This window comes from Rhinatrema bivittatum, chromosome 8, assembly GCF_901001135.1.
Source record: "Rhinatrema bivittatum chromosome 8, aRhiBiv1.1, whole genome shotgun sequence".
Taxonomy (NCBI): Eukaryota; Metazoa; Chordata; class Amphibia; order Gymnophiona; family Rhinatrematidae; genus Rhinatrema; species Rhinatrema bivittatum.
Window position 1 is genome coordinate 95,707,964 of NC_042622.1, and position 19,580 is coordinate 95,727,543.

General features: G+C 46.0%; 1 protein-coding gene across 4 annotated transcripts in view; it reads left to right on the forward strand.

Moving 5' to 3' along the window:
• Positions 1-19,580, forward strand: part of SEC16A (SEC16 homolog A, endoplasmic reticulum export factor) — a 192,532-nt gene that overhangs the window by 142,121 nt on the left and 30,831 nt on the right. For all 4 annotated transcript variants that reach the window (XM_029614123.1, XM_029614126.1, XM_029614124.1 and 1 more), the window contains exons 23-26: positions 10,358-10,519; positions 10,695-10,784; positions 11,994-12,050; positions 12,861-12,972. In XM_029614123.1, coding sequence (XP_029469983.1) covers positions 10,358-10,519; positions 10,695-10,784; positions 11,994-12,050; positions 12,861-12,972 — 421 coding nt within the window. The remainder of the gene's footprint in view (positions 1-10,357; positions 10,520-10,694; positions 10,785-11,993; positions 12,051-12,860; positions 12,973-19,580) is intronic.

The following is a 19,580-nucleotide window of genomic DNA, read 5'->3' on the forward strand; positions in this document are numbered from 1 at the left end:
GGTGACTATACTTAAAATGGCCAGCTGGCCAGCTAATCAGACAAAAAGGGGATCCTAGAAAGCATAGAATATGCAGCAATTCCAATATTTCTTAAATAACTGAAAAAAAAAAAGCAAAATTAAAAATGGACCTAAAATCTCCGGTGCTTAAACTTTCAAAGAAAGCACCCCTTTCCTGTACCCTGGTTCTTGTATACGGTTCTGTAAGTATGTTTCTTACAATTCCTTGGCTTGTCTAGGTGCTGCAAACATGACAGACATATCACAGATGACACTCTGCAGTATGGATCCATGTGGTTCAGTAGATCTAGAAAGCTTCAAATATTGGTGCAATGTTCACCCATCCCAATTGCCTGCTGAAAGTTCAATCATTCAGTAAGCCTGGACTGGACTTCTGTTCACTGAGGGCTAGGGATGCTATGGGGGTGAGAAGAGAATTCCTATCACTGCATAGCAGACACATCTGAAGTGATTTACAGTATGTACACACCAGGTTGCAAAGAGAACTGTAGTGTGTTGTCCCTTACTCTGGAGGCAGTTGCAGTAATTGGATTATAGAGGGTGGAAGGTGAGGGAATTAAACACAAATTAACTACAGTTCCATGTATGAACCCAGATCAGTCCAGACTCCTGGGTTTTGCCATCCTTCCAGCAGTTGGAGACAGGTCAGTGAAACTTTCTCTATCACATAACCTGGTGTGCCACCTGCAGTCCTTCAGTATTTCTCTGTCTCCAACAGATGGAAGGTGGTGCAAAACCTGCAGTCTGAGAAAAAAATAATTAAAAAAATAGGTTTAGGATTTGGTGGCTGGCTATCCTCCCTGAAGGTTGATAGGTCCTGGTGGGAGCCATCCTTTCAGGTGGGGGGGTGTTGGAAACCCCTAGGTCTCTCCAGATCCTTGATCCGCTGAGGGGGAAGATATCTGGTGGGGCCAGTTCCCTCTCCTTCCTCCTATAGGTGGACAGCTGGAATCTACAGCCGCCAAAGGGAAGTTGATGTTACCGTATGTAAAAAAAAGTTTTAAAAGGCATTTTAACTTGTCAGTAAGGTGATTCAGCTGGGCATAGCTATGTGCAGCTTTGGGGAGGTCGGACGCGTTAGGAGCCGATTCTTGCGGCACTTTGCAGGATGGCTGGTGAAGCAGAGATGGCCATGATGTGTGGTGAGGCACAAGCGCGACTTTCCCTTACCGGCCTTTGCTCCTGCTGCCTCTCTGATGGAGAGGGGAGTGCAGTTAAAGGCCCGGACAGGCAGCGAGATTCTGCAGGAAGTGCAGGGGGTGTCGAGCAACCCAGCACTGCCTTCTTGGTTTTGGCGGGAATGGTGGCCATTTTGTCCTCCTTTGCTGCTGTGGCTGAGAGAGCCTCTAAGGACTCTGTTCTGCCCCCACCGCTATCGATGGCAGTTCAAAGGCCCTCAGAACCCCCTGGGGTCTTCTCTCTAGCTTTTGGCTCACTTTCTACTTCTCAGTAACCCTTTTAAGGTTAATGCATGTGCTCATCAATGAACACAGAGACAGTCCTACCTTCAGGTTTTAAACCCCAGACTGTTAATGTTTGATGTTTGTTTGTTTTGTTTATTTTTGTCAATTTTTGATATGTCTATTTTTTATTTTATTATGTATATTTTAATCGTAAACCTTTTTGAGCAACATTTGTTGTAAAAGCTGTATGTAAACATTTTTAAATAAAAATAAACCTCTGTTGGAGGTTTATTTTATTTTCTCTCCGGATTTTGTGCTCAGCACAAGGCCTTTTTGGCTAGACAGCTAGACAGCTGGCGGGATGTTGCTTTCACAAGCCAGCGGACCTGCATGAGCCATTTTCAGCTAAGAGGCCTAGATCACCTTGAGCTGGAGGTGCAGCCAGAGTTCGGCCAGCATTTGCTTTCAGGGAATGCAGACAATCCCTCAGGGGCCTTGAAGGATAGGGATTCTCTGGTGGTTGATCCATCGGCGGTGGATCCTCCTCTGGATTGTCTGGACCCTGAGGATGCACAGGAGATGATCCGAAAGTGTTCTGTCTTTTCCGCCATGAAGAATTATGGCCCTTAATTCCATATGTCTTGAAGGAACTAGGGATTAAAGAACCCCAGGCTGTTTCGGACCATGAGGAGGTGGATCAGTTATGGAGGATTTGGGGACGCCAGCGAGGGTGTTACCTTCCATAAATCTGTGAAGACGGTGCTCTGGAAGTGGGAAGCTCCAGACGCGGGTTTAAAGGTTGTCAGAGCCATGGAGAAGTTGTATCCCTTGCTGGAAGACACCTTGGATCTGCTGCGAATGCCGAAGGTAGATGCTTCGGTTTCGGCGGTAGCGAAGAAGACTATGATTCCGGTGGTGGGATCGGCAGTGCTTAAGGATATGCATGATAGGAAGTTGGAGGTACACACAAAGAAGATTTTTGAGGTGTCAGCATTGGGCATTCGCACTGCTGTATGCAGTAGTTTTATGCTCCGGGCTGGATTGCGCTGGGTACAGAAATTGTAATCTAGTATGACACTATCTGTGAAAGATGTAAAGCAGGCCGAGAGGCTGGAAGCCGTGGTGGCCTACGGTGTGGATTCTTTGTATGATCTCATATGCACTTCCTCTCAATCTATGATGTCCCCGGTGTCCGCTAGAAGGCTTCTTTGGTTGAGGAACTGGTCAGCAGATGTTTGGTCTAAATCTCAGCTGGGGTCACTTCCTTTTTTGGGGAAGTTTCTTTTTAGAGAGGACTTGGAGGAACTTGTGAAGCATCTTGGAGAGTCCAAAGTGCACAAGCTGCCACAGGACAAGCCAAGGATTGGCAGAGATTTCTCTTCAGCATGAACTCGTTTCCAGTCGAGCCAGCGTTCCCAACAGTCTCATCCTTCAGGAGGAAGTCAGAGACAAGGCGCCAGGAGGCAGCAGTCTTGGAATCAGCCTTTTCGAGGCAGGAGACCAACCAGAAATGGTACCTATCAGGGGGTCTCCAGTTCCAATGAAGCGAGGCTGGTCCGCTCCTCCATTGCAAGAATCTGAGGTTGGTTAACAAGTTTTCTCGGAGTGGGACAAGATCACGTCGGAGGGGGCACTCCATGAAGTTAGCAAACAGCACATTTAAAACTAATCTAAGAAAATTCTTTTTCATTCGACGCACAATTAAGCTCTGGAATTTGTTGCCAAAGGATGTGGTTACTGTAGTTAGTGTAGCTGGCTTAAAAAAGGTTTGGATAAGTTCTTGGAGAAGTCTATTAACTGCTATTAATCAAGTTGACTTAGGGAATAGCCTCTGCTATTACTGGCATCAGTAACATGGGGATGTACTTAGTGTTTGGATACTTGCCAGGTATTTGTAGCCTGTTTTGGCCACTGTTGGAAACAGGATGCTGGTCTTGATGGACCCTTGGTCTGACCCAGTATGGCAATTTATGTTCTTATGTTATGTGATAGAGTACAGTTACGTTTTAGAATTTACACGCCCATTAAAGGATTTGTTCATAAGGTCCTCTTGAGCTTACGACGAGAAAAAGATGTGTGGTTCGCCAGACCATCAGTCATCTATGTATGTTGGGGGGCCATAATTCCAGTACTAGTCGCAGAGCAGGGAGCAGGTAGGTATTCCATTTATTTTGTGGTCCCAAAGAAAAACAGAGCTTTTCGTCTAAGAAGGTGAATGTGGTGTTTCAGGTTCCTCATTTTCGGATGGAATCGTTGAGGTCTGTGATTGCTGCGGTACGTAAAGGGGAGTTTTTGGCTTCTCTGAATTTGACTAAAGCGTATCCTCACATTCCAATTCACCTGAATCATCAAAGGTTTCTCAGGTTCATGATTCTCTGAGACCATTTTCAGTTTTGCGCCCTGCCTTTTGGATTGGCAGCAGCACCAAGGAACTTTACAACAGTGATGGTTATAGTGGCAACAGCTCTTCGGCAGGAGGTCATTTCATTTATTAAAATTTATTGATCGCCTACCACAGAGAGGCCTAGGCGATTTACAACATTAACATACATAATGAAAACATAAAAATAATAAATACAATACCACACAAATTACATGTATTTCACAAAAACAAAAATAACCAATCTCCTATAAACAAATAAATAGTCAATCACCCAAAATATGTAACAGAATCCTCACATCTGTAAAGGTATTTATTCTGCAGGCAGCACTCTAGAATATGTTGTATGCACGATGGAGAAGGTGCTCTTTCAATAACTCTGAACTTTTTTGCATCATCCAAAGACCTAAGCTCAAATGGAATAAGATTACATTGTGTTGGCGCAGCAATGGAAAAAGAGGTCTCACGAGTACTATATAAGTGAGCGTGTTGAACAGAAGGAACTTCTAACAAATTCAATTGAGAAGAACGTAAACATCTTGATGGTTTATAAATGCGTAGAAGAGCATTTAGCCAGTAAGAGAAATCTGAAGTTAACAACTTAAAAACAATCATAGCTATTTTGTAAGTAATGCGTTCAGTTATTGGTAGCCAATTCAGATTATATAGGACTGGAGAAATATGCTATATGGTCATCCTAGTACGCCCATATGTAGACAACTGGTTGATTCGAGAAAAATCAGAGGACCTTTGTCAGCGGACGGTGGCGGTGGTGCTGTAGCACTTACGCTCCCTGGGCTGGGTTGTGAATCTTCCCAAGAGCCAGCTGGTTTCATTTCAAGTTCAGGAATTCCTGGGAGCACGCTTCAACACTAGACTTGAGTGAGTTACCAAGAAGCGGATAGGCAAGATCCAGGTACAGATTTGCAGATTGCTGAGCAGTGCGGTTCCCAGGGTATAGGATTATCTGCAGGTTCTTGCGTCTATGGCTTCCACTTTGGAATTGGTCACTTGGGCACGTGCTCATATGCGGCCACTTCAGTTGACCTTGCTCTCCAGATGGAACCCAGTATCTGAACAATTTCATCTACTACTGCCTCTTATGGAAAGTGCCAGGTCAAGTCTGAATTGGTGGCTGTGCCGGAACAATTTGAGCCAGGGGTGGCCCTGGAAGTCCCAAGTGGGATAGTAGTCACAACCAATGCCAATCTCACAGGTTGGGGGGCTACGTGTCAGATTCAAGTGGCGCAGAGGTGCTGGTCTCCAGAGGAGGCATTGTGGTCCATCTATTGTCTAGAGATGAGTGGTGCGTCTAGTGTTGCAAGCCTTTCTTCCTCTTGTACAGGGCAGGCCAGTGAGAGTTTTGTTGGACAATGCAACAACGGTAGCTTACATCAACCGGTAGGGCGGTACCAAGAGTCAGGCAGTGATGCAAGAGGCCCAGGAGTTAGTGCATCTGGAGGTGATGGCAGCTTCCCACATAGGGTCGGAAAACATGCAGATGGATTTCCTCAGTCGCCAGCAAATAGTTCCCGGAGAGTGGGAGTTGTCAGAGGAGGCCATGCTCCTGATTCATCGCCAGTGGGGAGACCCTTGCATGGATCTGATGACAACACAGAAGAATGCCAAGGCTCCACAGTTATTCAGTCGAAGGGAGCACGGGGCAGAAGGAGTCGATGCTTTAGTCCTCCTGTGTCCACAGGGGATTCTCCTATGTGTTCCTGCCGTGTCTACTATGAGCAAGGTCTTGTGAAGGATAGAAGTTCACCCGGGGCAAATAATTCTGGTGGTGCCGGAATGGCCTAGTCAGCTGTGGTTCACGGATTTAATCAATCTCGCAGTGGACGGGCTGCTGCGTCTTGCTCATCTTCACAATCTGCGGCGCCAAGATCCCATATTTTTCGATCAGGCAGAATGCTGTTCTTGCAGCTTGGCTTTTGAGGAGGTGCCTGAGAGAAGCAAGAAAGAAGTCCACCTCCTTGGCTTATGTGCGGATGTGAAAGGTTTTCGAGGCTTGGTGCAAGGAGCACAGTGTGGATCTGACTCAAACGTCAGTGGCCCACGTTTTCTTTTTTGCAGCAAGGTTTGGCTTTCAACTCCTTATGGGTCCAGGTGGCGGCCTTGGGGTGCCTTAGAGGCAAGATGCATGGTATGTCTTTGGCTGCACATCCGGATGTGGTGTGTTTTTTCTGCAAAGTGCGAAGCATTTGCATCCCCCGGTGTAGAATGTGTGAGCCCTGTGGAGCCTAAACTTGGTTCTTAAAGCGATGTATAGGGTGCCGTTTTAGTCGCTGCGCAGGGCGACTTTGAAGGATCTTAGTTTAAAGGTCATTTTTCTGGAAGCAATTTGTTCAACTACAAGGATTTCCAAGCTTCAAGCCTTCTCATGTAGAGATCCTTTCCTAAAGATTTCAGACTCTGGTGTCTCTTTGCGTATGGTGCCTTCTTTTCTTCCGAAGGTTGTTTCGTCCTTTCTCTAGAATCAGTCCGTGGAGTTACCAGCCTTTGCAAATCTGGATACGAAGGTTCCTTTGGTTAAGGAGTGGAAGTGTCTGGACGTGAAGCAGGCACGGTTGCACTATCTGAAAGTTACTAATGGCTTTAGAGTTTCCGATCATCTTTTCATTCTCTCAAGTATGGCGAAGCAGGGGCATAAGGCCTCCAAAGCTAAAATAGTACGATAGTTGAAGGATCTATAGCAGGGGTCGGGAACCCATGGCTCGCGAGCCAGATATGGCTCTTTTGAGGGCTGCATCTGGCTCGCAGACAAGTGTCGCCATACTTCGCGGTTCCCCGCTGACCCAGCTGCTCCCCGGTCCTCCGCCGCCCGGGCTTAAAATGCTGTCAGCCCGGGCGGAACGCGGCAGGACAGCTGGAGTCAGCGGCACCGGCGTGCTCTCTTCCCCCCCCCCCCCCCCCCCCGCGGCCCGGAAGAGGAAGTGGAGAGCATCGGGTGCCTGCGCGGGAAGACCCGCGCAGGCACGCTAGTGTCCGACGGGAAGAAGATTGCAGCGCGGCTCGGAGGAAAATGAAAATCTTCAACCGCGGCCGATGGGACTCCGCCTTCGCCTCCGCGAGGGCTGAAAATGAAGGAGGTTAGCGTTGGGAGGTGGCTGCTGCTGCCGCGAGTTCCCGGGGGGGGGGGGAAGGGGGAGAGAGAGAGTGAATGAATGAGCGAGCAAGCATGAGTGTTTGAGATCCTGTGTGTGTGAGTGAGAGATTGCATGTATGTGAATGATTGAGAGCCTGTATATGTGAAAGAGAGTATGTCTGTGATTGAGATCCTGCCTGTGAGAGAGCATGAATGTAAGTTTACCATTGGGAACCTGTATGTGTAAGTTTGTAATTGAAAACCTGTTTGTTTGAAAGAGTATGTGTGTATGATTGAGATCCTTTGTGTGTGAGAGAGATCATGTGTATATATGATTAAGAGCCTGTGTGTATAAGTAAGAGAGATCATGTGTGTCTGTGTCTGATTGACAGCTGGTTTAGGTGATGGAGCATGTGAGTATGTGATTGAGAGCCTGTGTTTAAATGAGAGAGAGAGACCATGTGTGTCTGTGTGATTGAGAGCTGATTTAGGTGAGGGAGCATGTGAGTATGTGATTGAGAGCCTGTGTTTAAATGAGAGAGAGAGACCATGTGTGTATGTGTGTGATTGAGAGCTGATTTAGGTGAGGGAGCATGTGAGTATGTGATTGAGAGCCTGTGTGTAAATGAGAGAGAGAGAGGACATGTTTGTAAGCATGTGAATGAGAGTCTGTGTGTGAGAGAAAAAGACAGCATGTATTTATGTGATTGAAAGCCTGTGTGTGTGTAAGCGTGAAGATAGACAGCATGTGTGTAAATGTGTAATTAAGAGCCTATATAAGTGAGAGAGAAAAAACATTTGTATATGTGAGTGACTGAGAGCATGTGTGTATAGGTGTGTCATTGAGAGCCAGTGTGAGAGAGAGCGCTGGTATGTGACTGAGAGAGGAGAAAGTTCCAAGCAAACCACCCCACCTCCTGCTAATTCAGAACAATCTCAGGACACCTGGATATCAAACGTTCCCAGGTATGCAGAGCAAAAAAATGTTTGTATCCTTATTATTTTTCATTACTGGATCTTTGTGTCTGCTATTTTGAAATATTTTGTTGGTATCTGGAAATGTTTTATATGAGTTTTTAATTATTGGATATTCCACTCATCAGCTGTTTCGAAATATGTTCTTTTTGTTAGTACAGTTTTACTGCTGATGATTTTATATTTCTTGATTTGTTTTATAAGGATGTGTGATGTTTCTTTTTTCCTTTGTTACACTGCATACAGAGACTCTGGCTTGTTGCAGTTTCCAATTCAGTTTTTGTCTGCATGCTTCTTGTTATGCGTTTTGGTCTCTTTATTCTATGTTAGGTGAGGGACAGCACGTGATTCAGGTGAGGTTTTCTGCTGGCGTGTAGTTTCTGTGTAGGACTCTATAGCAGCCTGACTTGGTCCGTTTTCCTAATAGGAGATGTATTGGTGTCTTAAGGCCTGGTGTAATATTTTCAGAGACTTATTGTACTTTAAAAGTGTGATCTTACATAAAATGCACACATTTACTTGTATTTAGTTTTAAACATATTGTATGGCTCTCATGGAATTACATTTTAAAATATGTGGCGTTTATGGCTCTCTCAGCCAAAAAGGTTCCTGACCCCTGATCTATAGCTTCGGGCATACATTTGTCAGGGCCGGTCAGTGCCTCAGTGTCTGAGAGCTCAATTGACTTGTCACAATCGATATCCTGGGCTGAATGCCAGTTAGTGTCGCCACAAGAGAATTGTAGAGTGGCGACTTGGAAGTCATTGCACACTTTCTCTAGACTTTACCGTTTGGACATCCAGGCATTGGAGTCTAGGAGATTTGGTGAAAGCGTGCTTTGAGCGGGACTCTCACAGTCCAACCCAGTTTAGGAAGCTTTAGTACATCCCAGAAGTCTGGACTGATCTGGGTACGTACAGGGAAGAGAAAATTGGTTCTTGCCTGCTAATTTTCGTTCCTGTAGTACCACATCAGTCCAGAGTCCTGCCCAGGTTTGGAGAGTCTGCTTGATCTGTGTTTGTATATAAGCTGAAGATGTTTTCCATTGGCATTGGTTACATTGTGTTTTTAGAGATATTTCCATATTGGCTTGGGTACAGGTCAATACTGATGGAATGCAAGTGGCACACCAGGTTATGTGACTGTGTCAGCGAAACTCTCTCCTCCATCTGCTGGAAAGGAGGCAAAACCCATGAGTCTGGACTGATCTTTGGTACTGCAGGAGCAAAAATTAGCAAGTAAGAACCAATTTTCCTATAACTACGAAAAAAGGCTTGTGCTACCATAGCCTTTAGTAGGGCAAGTTCCAGTCAAGTAGGAAGTTGCCAAGTGGAAGACTGAACTTATGGTTAGAGCAGTAAGATGTGAACCAGGGAAGTCGGGACTCAAATCCTGCTTCTCCCACTAATGCTATTTTTGACCGTGGGTAAGTCACTTAATATTCCATTGCTTCAAAAGCAAACTTGAGTCTAGATTTGGAAAGACAAATGATCAAATCTAAAATTCAGAAAAAGGACCTGTCTGTTGCTTATGGTACCATAACTATTTCCAAGGAGAAGGAAAGCTGCATGAAAAAGAAACTTCTATTTTTATGGTTAATACAGGCTGCAGAAAGTGAAGATCACGGCTCATTATCAGGCCAATACAGTAAAGTGCACTCCGGAGCGCACTGTTAGCCCGAATTTGGCCGCGCATTTTCGACACGCTGTTTTACCCCTTATACAGTAAGGGGTAATAGCGCGTCAAAAACGCGCGGCCGAACCACCCCCCCCCCCCCCCCCCCCCCACACCCCACCCCCCACCCCCCCCCCCCCACCCCACCACCCCCCCAACCCCCCCCCCCCCCCCCCCCCCCCCCCTACCCCCCTCCTAAGCGGCCCCGCACATGGCAAATGCATGTTGATGGGCCTATTAATTATTCCCGCGCGATTCAGAAAGTAAAATGTGCAGCCAAGCCGCACATTTTACTCTCAGAAATTAACGCCTGCCAAAGGCAGGCGTTAATTTCGGCCGGCACCAGGGAAGTGTACAGAAAAGCAGAAAAAACTGCTTTTCTGTACACCCGCCAACTTAATATCATAGCGATATTAAGTCAGAAGCCCCAAAAATAAAAAAAAATTTTAAATCTGCCTGCGGCTTGAGGGTTGGAAGACGGACGCCCAATTATGCCGGCGTCCATTTTCCAAACCCGTGGCTGTCAGCGAGCTCAACAATCGATGCCAGTAAAATTGAGCGTTGGCTGTCAGACCCTCATTTGCATGCCCCGGTTTAGTGAATTGCATGCCCAGGAGAGTGGCCTGGGAGGGCGGGCACTCGCCGGCTCTCCCGCGTGTTTTTCTGTATCGGCCTGTATGTGCATTGCATGAGGAGCTTTGATCTGTCTTTGCTTTTACAACTTTGTAATCATAAGACTTTTGTAATCATAAGACTTATGTAATGCTGGGGATAATGGTGATGATGGTAAATCAGAGTATCTGTGTGGTGCAGGGTTACGGAAGAAGGTCCCGGACAACGTCTGAATCATCCAACCACTCGGTAGGATCCGGAAGGCGTAATTCTGCTGCAAAGCAACCTTCTCCTCCTCCTCCTCCTGCCATTCCTGAAGTACCCAGAAGTAAAGAGTCCAAGGCAAACACATCACATGGAAAGGTACCTTTTGTATGGTGACTGAAGCTGTCAGCCTTCAGAGTGACTGACATTCATAGATAGTGTGACAAAGGTGCCTTATTCCTGGGCCTCCTGAGCCTGGCTAATCTGGCCTAAATAGATGTGTAGAATAATAAATTGAGGCAGCTTCATGCCCATTTATTTTTACTTGTTTTAGAGTGGTAGAAGTTGGTTTCCACTGAAAATTGGCTGGCTGATGGGGAAGGGAAAGAATGAGGCTCATTTGCCAGATGATACGGACAGATCGGTAAGGATCTTTAAAATCACAGAACATATCAGGAAATTCATAGTGGCAACTCAACCAATGTCTTCTCCTCAACATTTGTACATTCCTGCTTTTGAGGCCTAATGCAAGAAATGAATATACCGTATTTTTCAGACTATAAGGCGCACATAAAAACCGTCGATTTTCTCAGAAATCGGAAGTGCGCCTTATAATCCGGTGCGCCTTATATATGAATTTTTCTGCTGCCACTCCTTTTATATTGTCTTTTTTTCTGTTTCTTTTCTCTCCATCTTCTTCCCTCAAACACACAGGTTCTCATTCTCACATGCATTTCTCTCTCTCACACACACACACACACACACACACACACACACACACACTGGCTCTCACTGTCACATGCTGTGTCTCATACAATCATTCATACACTCAGTCTCTCACTCCCACATGCTGTCTTGCTCACTCACCTCTAGGCCTCCTCTTCGCGGGTCGCCGCAGGATGGGCTCTGCAGTGGCCCTGCTACCAGGCCTCTTCTTCTCGGGCCGCTGTGACTTGAGATTCGCAGCGGTCCGTAAACGCAAGTGCTGCTCCACGTCTGCACGCGCTGATGCTTCCCCTCCTTCCTGCCCTCGCGGCTCCGGCAACGTTTACTTCCGGGGACGCACAGACAGGAAGGAGGAGGAGCATCAGCGCGTTTAAACGTGATTTTTTTCTTGGCGGCCGCCCACCCCTCGCTACGCCACTGCTGCGCCTTATAATCCGGTGCGGCTTATATATGAACCAGGACGCATTAGCAGGCGCTTTTTGATAATGCGCCTTATAATCCGGTGCGCCTTATAGTCCGAAAAATACGGTATGTAGGGAAGTGTTTGTTAGTTCAAAGAGCATTGGTGTGGAAGATTCTAATCCCAGCTCTGTCACAGACTCTGTTACCTTAAGCAAGTCCCTTTACCTCTTTTTGTTTATGTAATTATAATATATTAATTTTCATCATAATGTTCTTTCTTCCTCTGTCATTACTTCCAAAACCATCATAGTATGAGGCCCTGTAAAAATGTACCTGGCCATCCATTCTGAAAGTGACTGCCTAAAGATTTTGAAAATGCTGTACTTTTTTAAGCATTTTGTAGTGACATTTGGGTGTTAGGTTGTTACAGCACCTATGTTAGGAATTAGATAACTTGAGGTAATAGACAGATTTGACCTTACTTTGAAATATGATTTCTTTCTAGATTGTTTGGGATGAGAAGAAACAGCGTTGGGTTAACTTAGATGAACCGGAAGAAGAGGTGACAAAGACCTTTGCTTTAGACTGTTAGATTTACGGAATATCAGAATTTGCATAAAGAAATCCTTTTTATTTTAACCTGGGAGTTCTTTATTTCTTTTTCTTCCAACTCAATTGGAACTAGGACTGATCTGACATCATGAGCCTTCATTCGCAATTAGCTGGGGATTTTTTTGGGCTCTAAATCTGGTCACCAGATGTCACCCTTAATGTTGACCTTGAATGAATCCTTTCCCTGCCTCAGGGGCTGTGAATACTACCTCTGCAACATCTCCATCCCCATTTCCAGACAACCCAGGTGCACAAATCCCAATCCAGGAATCAAACTGGGAACCATCAGCACAGTCAGCCACCAAACTGGCTCAGAATATCTTTAGTATGGAGAGAATCATGGTTACAGAATGCTTCATTTATGGCTGAAAACAGTTGTGGGCAAAATTGTGTTTAAAGAGGTTTGATGTTTTGGTTCCAGGATTGACAGGATACTTTGCAGGTTGTGATCTTGTTTGGACCAAACAAAATAAATTATATATGGACGATATTGTACATGAGCTTTTAAGGCTTCGGAATTTCCTTTTTTTTAGATCTCAATGACAAATATTAATTTTTTTGTCATTTTGAATTATATCTACTTATGCTGTGTTTATACTTCCTCAAACTCAGTCAGTGAAAAGTGCTGTTTTTATACACCACCTCAGAAACTATAAGGAGTAGACTTTCTGTATGCATCTTTTGACAATTTATGAAGGTGATGTAGGAACCATTTTGGGTTGGGGATTAAAATGTTAATATGGGCTTTATCTGCTTATAGAACAAGCCACCACCTCCACCACCACCTGGCATAGTAAAAGTTCCTCAGACTGTACCCACTGGATCTGGAGCTCCGCCCAATTCCTCTGTCAATATGTTTTCAATAAGAGCAGGTAACTATACCTTTAACTGAATGCATGTCTTGTCTATGTGATACAATGGTCCTATCAATAAATATTTTCCTCTGCACAGGGCAATACATATTCGGGTAGATTTTAAAAAATAACGCGATCGCGTACTTTTGTTGGCGCACCAGGCGCAAGATACGCACGTAGCCGCGCGTATCTTATAAAATCCAGGATCGGCGCGCGCAAGGCTGCCGATTTTGGGCAGCCTGCGCGCGCCGTGCCGCGCAGCCTCGGAGGGAACTTTCTTTCGCCTTCCCCTACCTAACCCACCCCCCCGGCCCTATCTAAACCCCCCCTACCTTTATCCATGGATTTATGCCTGCCAGCAGGCTGGCGGGCCAAGACCCGAACAGGGGGCTGTTCAGGAGGGCGCGGCCACGCCCCGGAATGCCCCCGGGCCGGCGCCACGCCCCTGGGCCCGCCCCCAAACGCTGTCACGCCCCCCCCAAATGCTGCGTCATTCGGCGATGCTCCCCGACACGCCCCTTTCAGGAAGCCCGGGGACTTCCGCGCGTCCCGGGGCTCTGCGCGCACCGGCGGCCTATGCAAAATAGGCGCGCCGGCGCGCGGGGGTTTTAAAATCCGCCCCATTATTAGCAAGGATCTGTTATTTCAAAGCTCAAAGTTGTGTGGTTGCCATATTAGTCCATTTGAATGTGTGGAACTAAAAGCTAAGTAAAAATATAAAGTGTTATTTTTCCTCTTCAGCCAGACCAGTCCAGACGCATAGGTTATACCTCCCAGCCAGTAGATACAGTCACTAACAGATTTGCTGACTTCACCCCTTATAGGCTCCCAGCCTGCAAGTATTCTTAGTCTCCAGCAGATGGCAGGCAAACATCCTGTGCTATGAGCTGAGGCCTAGTTAGTCCTGGTGAAGAAGGAAAAATTGGTTCTTGCTAACTTCCTTTACTTGAGATGTACCAGACTAGTCCAGACGGATGGGTTTTTCTCCCCTTCCAGTAGATGGAGACAGAACAAAATCTTCACTGTACTATTGGTAATTAGGATACTGTACTACTTGCAGTTACTCAGTAAACCTGTAACAAAGCTTAACCATAAGAACATAAGATATGCCATACTGCTTTAGACCAAGGGTCCATCAAACCCAGTACCCTGTCTCCAAAAGTGGCCAATCCTAGTCCAAGTACCTGACAAGTACTCAAATGTTAAATAGATCCCATGCTACTAATGCTAGCAACAAGCTGTAGCCATTCCCTATTAATTAATGCGACTACGGTGGCTTACATCAACCGGCAAGGGGGCACCAGGAGCAGACTGGCGCTGGAAGCGGCTCGTCTGATGGCTTGGGCGGAACGTTTCCTGGAACGTCTGGAAGCCTCCCACATCGCCGGAGTGGACAACATCCAGGCGGATTATCTGAGTCGTCAGGTGTTGGATCCGGGAGAGTGGTCCCTCTTCGACGAGGCGATGGCTCTCATTGTCAGACGCTGGGGGACGCCCGCGTTGGATCTCATGGCGTCAGCGGTCAACGCGAAAGCCTCTCGGTTCTTCAGCCGTCGGCGGGAGCGCGGCGCGGAGGGCGTCGACGCCCTGGCCCTTCCATGGCCCCCTCGGCTGTTGCTCTACGTTTTTCCCCCCTGGCCCCTCGTGGGCAAGGTGCTAAGGAGAATAGAAAAACACGTCGGTCGGGTCATCTTAGTGGCTCCGGAGTGGCCGCGGCGCCCGTGGTTTGCGGATCTCCTTCACCTGGCGGTGGGCGAGCCCCTTCGTCTCTCGCACCTGCCACGTCTGCTCCGCCAGGGCCCGGTATTTTCGGAGCAGGCGGAACACTTCTGTCTTGCGGCGTGGCTTTTGAGAGGAGGGGCCTCTTGCTCAAGGGCTACGCCGGTCCTGTGGTAGATACGCTCCTCCAGGCGCGGAAGACCTCCTCATCGGTCGCTTATGTGCGGGTATGGAAGGTTTTTGAGGTCTGGTGCTCGGCGCGGGGTGCTCTCGCGACTGCAGTATCCCGTCATCAGGTGCTGGCGTTCCTGCAGGAGGGGCTGGAGAAGGGCCTCTCCTACAATTCCCTGAGGGTGCAGGTCTCCGCTCTCGCTTCGCTGGCTCGTGCCGCGGGAAGGTCTGATCCGTCGTCTCATCCGGACATCTCGCGATTCCTCCGGGGAGTTAAGCGCCTACGCCCGCCGGTGCATCCTCTCTGTCCTTCGTGGAATCTCAACCTGGTCTTGCGGGCTCTAGGGGGCCCTCCCTTTGAACCACAGCGGCAGGCTGCTCTCAAGGACATCACACTGAAGGCGGTCTTCCTGGTCGCCATCGCTTCGGCGCGGCGCATCTCCGAGCTGCAGGCTCTCTCGTGTCGGGAACCCTTCCTCCGGTTCACGGACTCGGGGGTTCACATCCGGACTGTTCCTTCGTTCCTGCCGAAGGTGGTTTCCTCTTTTCACGTGAACCAGGTAGTGGAGCTGCCAGCCTTCCCGGCTGATGCTCCCCTGTCTCTTCGCCGCCTGGATGTGAAGCGCACCCTTCTACGTTATTTGGAGGTGACTAACGAGTTCCGGGTCTCCGACCACCTTTTCGTGCTCTGGTCGGGGCCTAGAAAGGGTAGTCAAGCGTCCAAGACTACGATTGCGCGCTGGCTCAAGAAGGCGGTGACTTCGGCGTACATCAGGTCCGGGAAGGATCCCCCGACGGGTCTCAAGGCTCATTCTCTCCGAGCCCAGGCTGCCTCCTGTGCGGAGTCCCAGCTCGTCTCTACGCAGGAAATCTGTCGTGCGGCGACCTGGAAGTCTCTTCATACGTTCTCCAGACATTACCGGCTTCATGTACAGGTATCTGAGTCTGGTTCCTTTGGGGACAGGGTCCTTCGAGCAGGCTTCCCGGGGACCCACCCGGTTTAGGGAAGCTTTGGTACATCCCACCGTCTGGACTGATCCTAGTACGTACAGGGAAAAGAAAATTACTTCTTACCTGCTAATTTTCGTTCCTGTAGTACTATGGATCAGTCCAGACGCCCTCCCTGGACGTTCTTGAGATCTAGGAGGGAACCTGCTCGTTCGTCTCTCCTGTCTTACTATTCTCATGGTTATTCTCCCTTCGGGGATTTCTACCTGTGTGTTTGTGTTTGTCTCTGTTTGGACAGTTCTTATTGCACGTTGCATAGTTCTTCACGGTTTACAGTTGATTGTTCAGGGTTTTGCTTGATCCACCTGCCTTGGTCTGTCCAGTATTCTTCCTTGGCTTTGATATTCTCGATACTGAGGATACAGGAGGGGTGCACCGGCTTATATGTCAGCACCCTCCGAAGTTTGCTCTGACTCCATCTGCTGGACGGGGGACATAACCCACCGTCTGGACTGATCCATAGTACTACAGGAACGAAAATTAGCAGGTAAGAAGTAATTTTCTTATACATTCCCTGTACGTACCCGGATCAATCCAGACAGCTGGGTTATGCCTCCCTTCCAGCAGGTGGAGTCAGAGAACAAACTGAAAAGGCACCCCCTGCGATCCCTCAGTATTTCTCTGACTCCAGCAGGTGGAAGACAGCATACCCTGCTGTCCTGGTCTTAATAAATTAATTTTTATTGAATCTTTATCTTTCCTATGTGGCCTAATGACTAGATCAACAGCTTAGTGAGTATACATACAAAAAAAAAAAAGTTTGGGAAAATCGAAATACATTACATCTACCGTTCACTTCTATCCACATGTTTATTTTAAGCCCTTCAAAAAAGTAAAGCAGATTTGTGAGGCAAGACTTGCCTTGGGTAAAGCCATGCTGATTTTGTTCCATTAAACCATGCCTTTCTATATGTTCTGTGATTTTGATCTTTAGAACACTTTCCACTATTTTTCTTGGCACTAAAGTCAGACTAACTGGTCTGTAGTTTCCTGGATCACCCCTGGAGCCCTTTTTAAATATTGGGATTACCTTAGCCACCCTCCAGTCTTCATGTACAATGGATGATTTTAGTGATAGGTAACAAATTTTTACTAATAGATCTGAAATTTCATTTTTGAGTTCCTTCAGAACCCTGGGGTTTATACCATCCAGTCCAGGTGATTTACTACTCTTCAGTTTGTCAATCAGGCTACCACATCTTCTAGGTTTACCGTGATTTGGTTCAGTCCATCTGAATCATTACTCATGAAAACCTTCTCCGGAATGGATATCTCCCTAACATCCTCTTCAGTAAACACCGAAGCAAAGAAATCGTTTAATCTTTCTGCAATGGCCTTATCTTCTTTAAGTGCCCCTTTAACCCTTCGATCATCTAACGATCCAACTGACTCCCTTGCAAGCCGCCTGCTTCGGATATATTTAAAGTTTTTCCTGTGAGTTTTTGCCTCTGTGGCCAACTTCTTTTCAAATTCTCTCTTAACCTGGCTTACCAATGTCTTACATTTAGCTTGCCAAAGCTTATGCTTTTTCCTATTTTCTTCTGTTGGATCCTTCTTCCAATTTTTGAATGAAGATCTTTTGGCTAAAATAGCTTCTTTCTCCTCCCCCTTTTAACCATGGTGGTAATCGTTTTGCCTTCTTTCCACCTTTCTTAATGTGTGGAATACATCTAGACTATGCTTCTAGGATGGTATTTTTTAACAATGACCATGCCTCTTGCACACTTTTTACCTTTTTAGCTGTTCCTTTGTTTTTTTCTAACTTTTTTCTCATTTTATCAAAGTTTCCCTTTTGAAAGTTTAGTACTAGAGCCATGGATTTGCTTACCGTCTCCCTTCCAGTCATCATTTCAAATTTGATCATATTATGATCACTATTGCTAAGCGGCCCTATCACTGTTACCTCTCTCACCAAATCCTGTGCTCCACTGAGAATTAGATCTAAAATTGCTCCCTCTCTTGTCAGTTCCTGAACCAGTTGCTCCATAAAACTGTCATTTATTCCATCCAGGAACTTTATCTTTCTAGCATATCTCGATGTTACATTTACCCAGTCAATATTGGGGTAATTGAAATCTAGTAACAAAAATTGTGGAAATCGCAATATTGTAAATATTAGCCTAAGAAGGTATCAGCAAGCCTGACGTTATATGTCTTTATGACAGACACTAACCGGTCTACTCAATCATCCACCTTCATCATTTTTTAATTCTTTAATACTGCAAAAATTATTTTTATATAGAACTTTTTTCTTTTTAATTAAAATAGTCCTCCATCCAAGAAATTCAAAATGAAACTGACTCTTATCAAACAACTCATTCTTATCGCCCTACACAGGCCGGTGTTTCGCTTACTTAGCTTCGTCAGGGGCACATCAAAAGATGTTTTAGCAAGAGTCAGTTACCTAGAATAACCATATAATAATTAATTCACGTATCAAAAGAAGGTAAAAATAGTACTTATCTTGATAGAAGCAAGGCTACCATTCAAAATGGACCGCACGTCTCAGCCATCTTGTCAAAAGGGAGAATTGGAGGAACTGAAACCGAGGTTCGCGTCTCTTTAAATTCACCCAAACTCTGATGTCAGTGACCTAAGTCAAGTGTGATTGAGATCTCATGAATTAAGCAATGAGAGATCATTGAAAGAATGTAATCACCCCAAAAAGGCATGTAATTCTAATTCATTGTTTAACCCGAACGGATGCACAGTGTTGAGTCTATATATCCAGCGTTGTTCCGCCTGCAATAAGAGATGATGTCGATCTCCCCCTCGCCAATGCGGTATTATATAATCTATAGCACAGAAAAGTAAATCAGCAAAGGTGTGTTTGTATTCCTGACAATGCAATACCAACGGTTCATCCTCTCGATTATTTTTAATATTAGAACGATGTTCTATCATTCTGGTCTTCAGAAGACGCTTAGTTTTCCCAACATAGAGTAATGAACACGGACATTGAATCAGGTAGACCACCATCGAAGAATCACAAGTAGTATCGTGCTTTAGAAATATTTTATATCCTGAGGGTAACATCAAATGATCTTGAACAGACATTGATGATTGACAAACAGAACAGGTGTGACACGGATGATGCGATCCTGAAGTGTAGCTCGGTGAAACTGACGTCACAGAACTGTCAGATTTTACTAACAGATTTCTCAAATTTGCAGCACGGGAGAAAGTAATGCGTGGTGGTAATTGGAAAATCTCATGTACTTGCAAAACATGCCAATATTTCAAAATTGACTCTCGGATTTTAGAAGCAGCAGTAGAATAAGATAAAATGCAAGTCTGACGTACAGAATCATCTACTGTACGCGGAAGGAACAAGTATTCCCGATGAGAGTATTTTGCCCGAAGGTATGCCTTCCTAATGCATGAACGGGGATAGCCTCTTGCAGTGAAACGTTCTTTTAATACTTTAGACTGCATTTCAAAATCTGCTGCTGATGTACATAAACGTCTCAGACGAATATATTGGCTTACCGGCAGATTTCTCTTTAAATTCCTTGGATGAGCGCTAGAATAGTGGAGGTAAGTATTTGAACTTACAGGCTTACGATATAATGAAGTAACGAATTTTCTGTCGATCAAGGTAATGCGAATATCCAAAAATGTAATTGTTTGTGAATCAATTGAAGCAGTAAATTTTAAATGAGAATTGCAAGAATTTAACCAAATCAAAAACAGTTGAAATGTCTCTTCATTTCCCCTCCATAGTACAA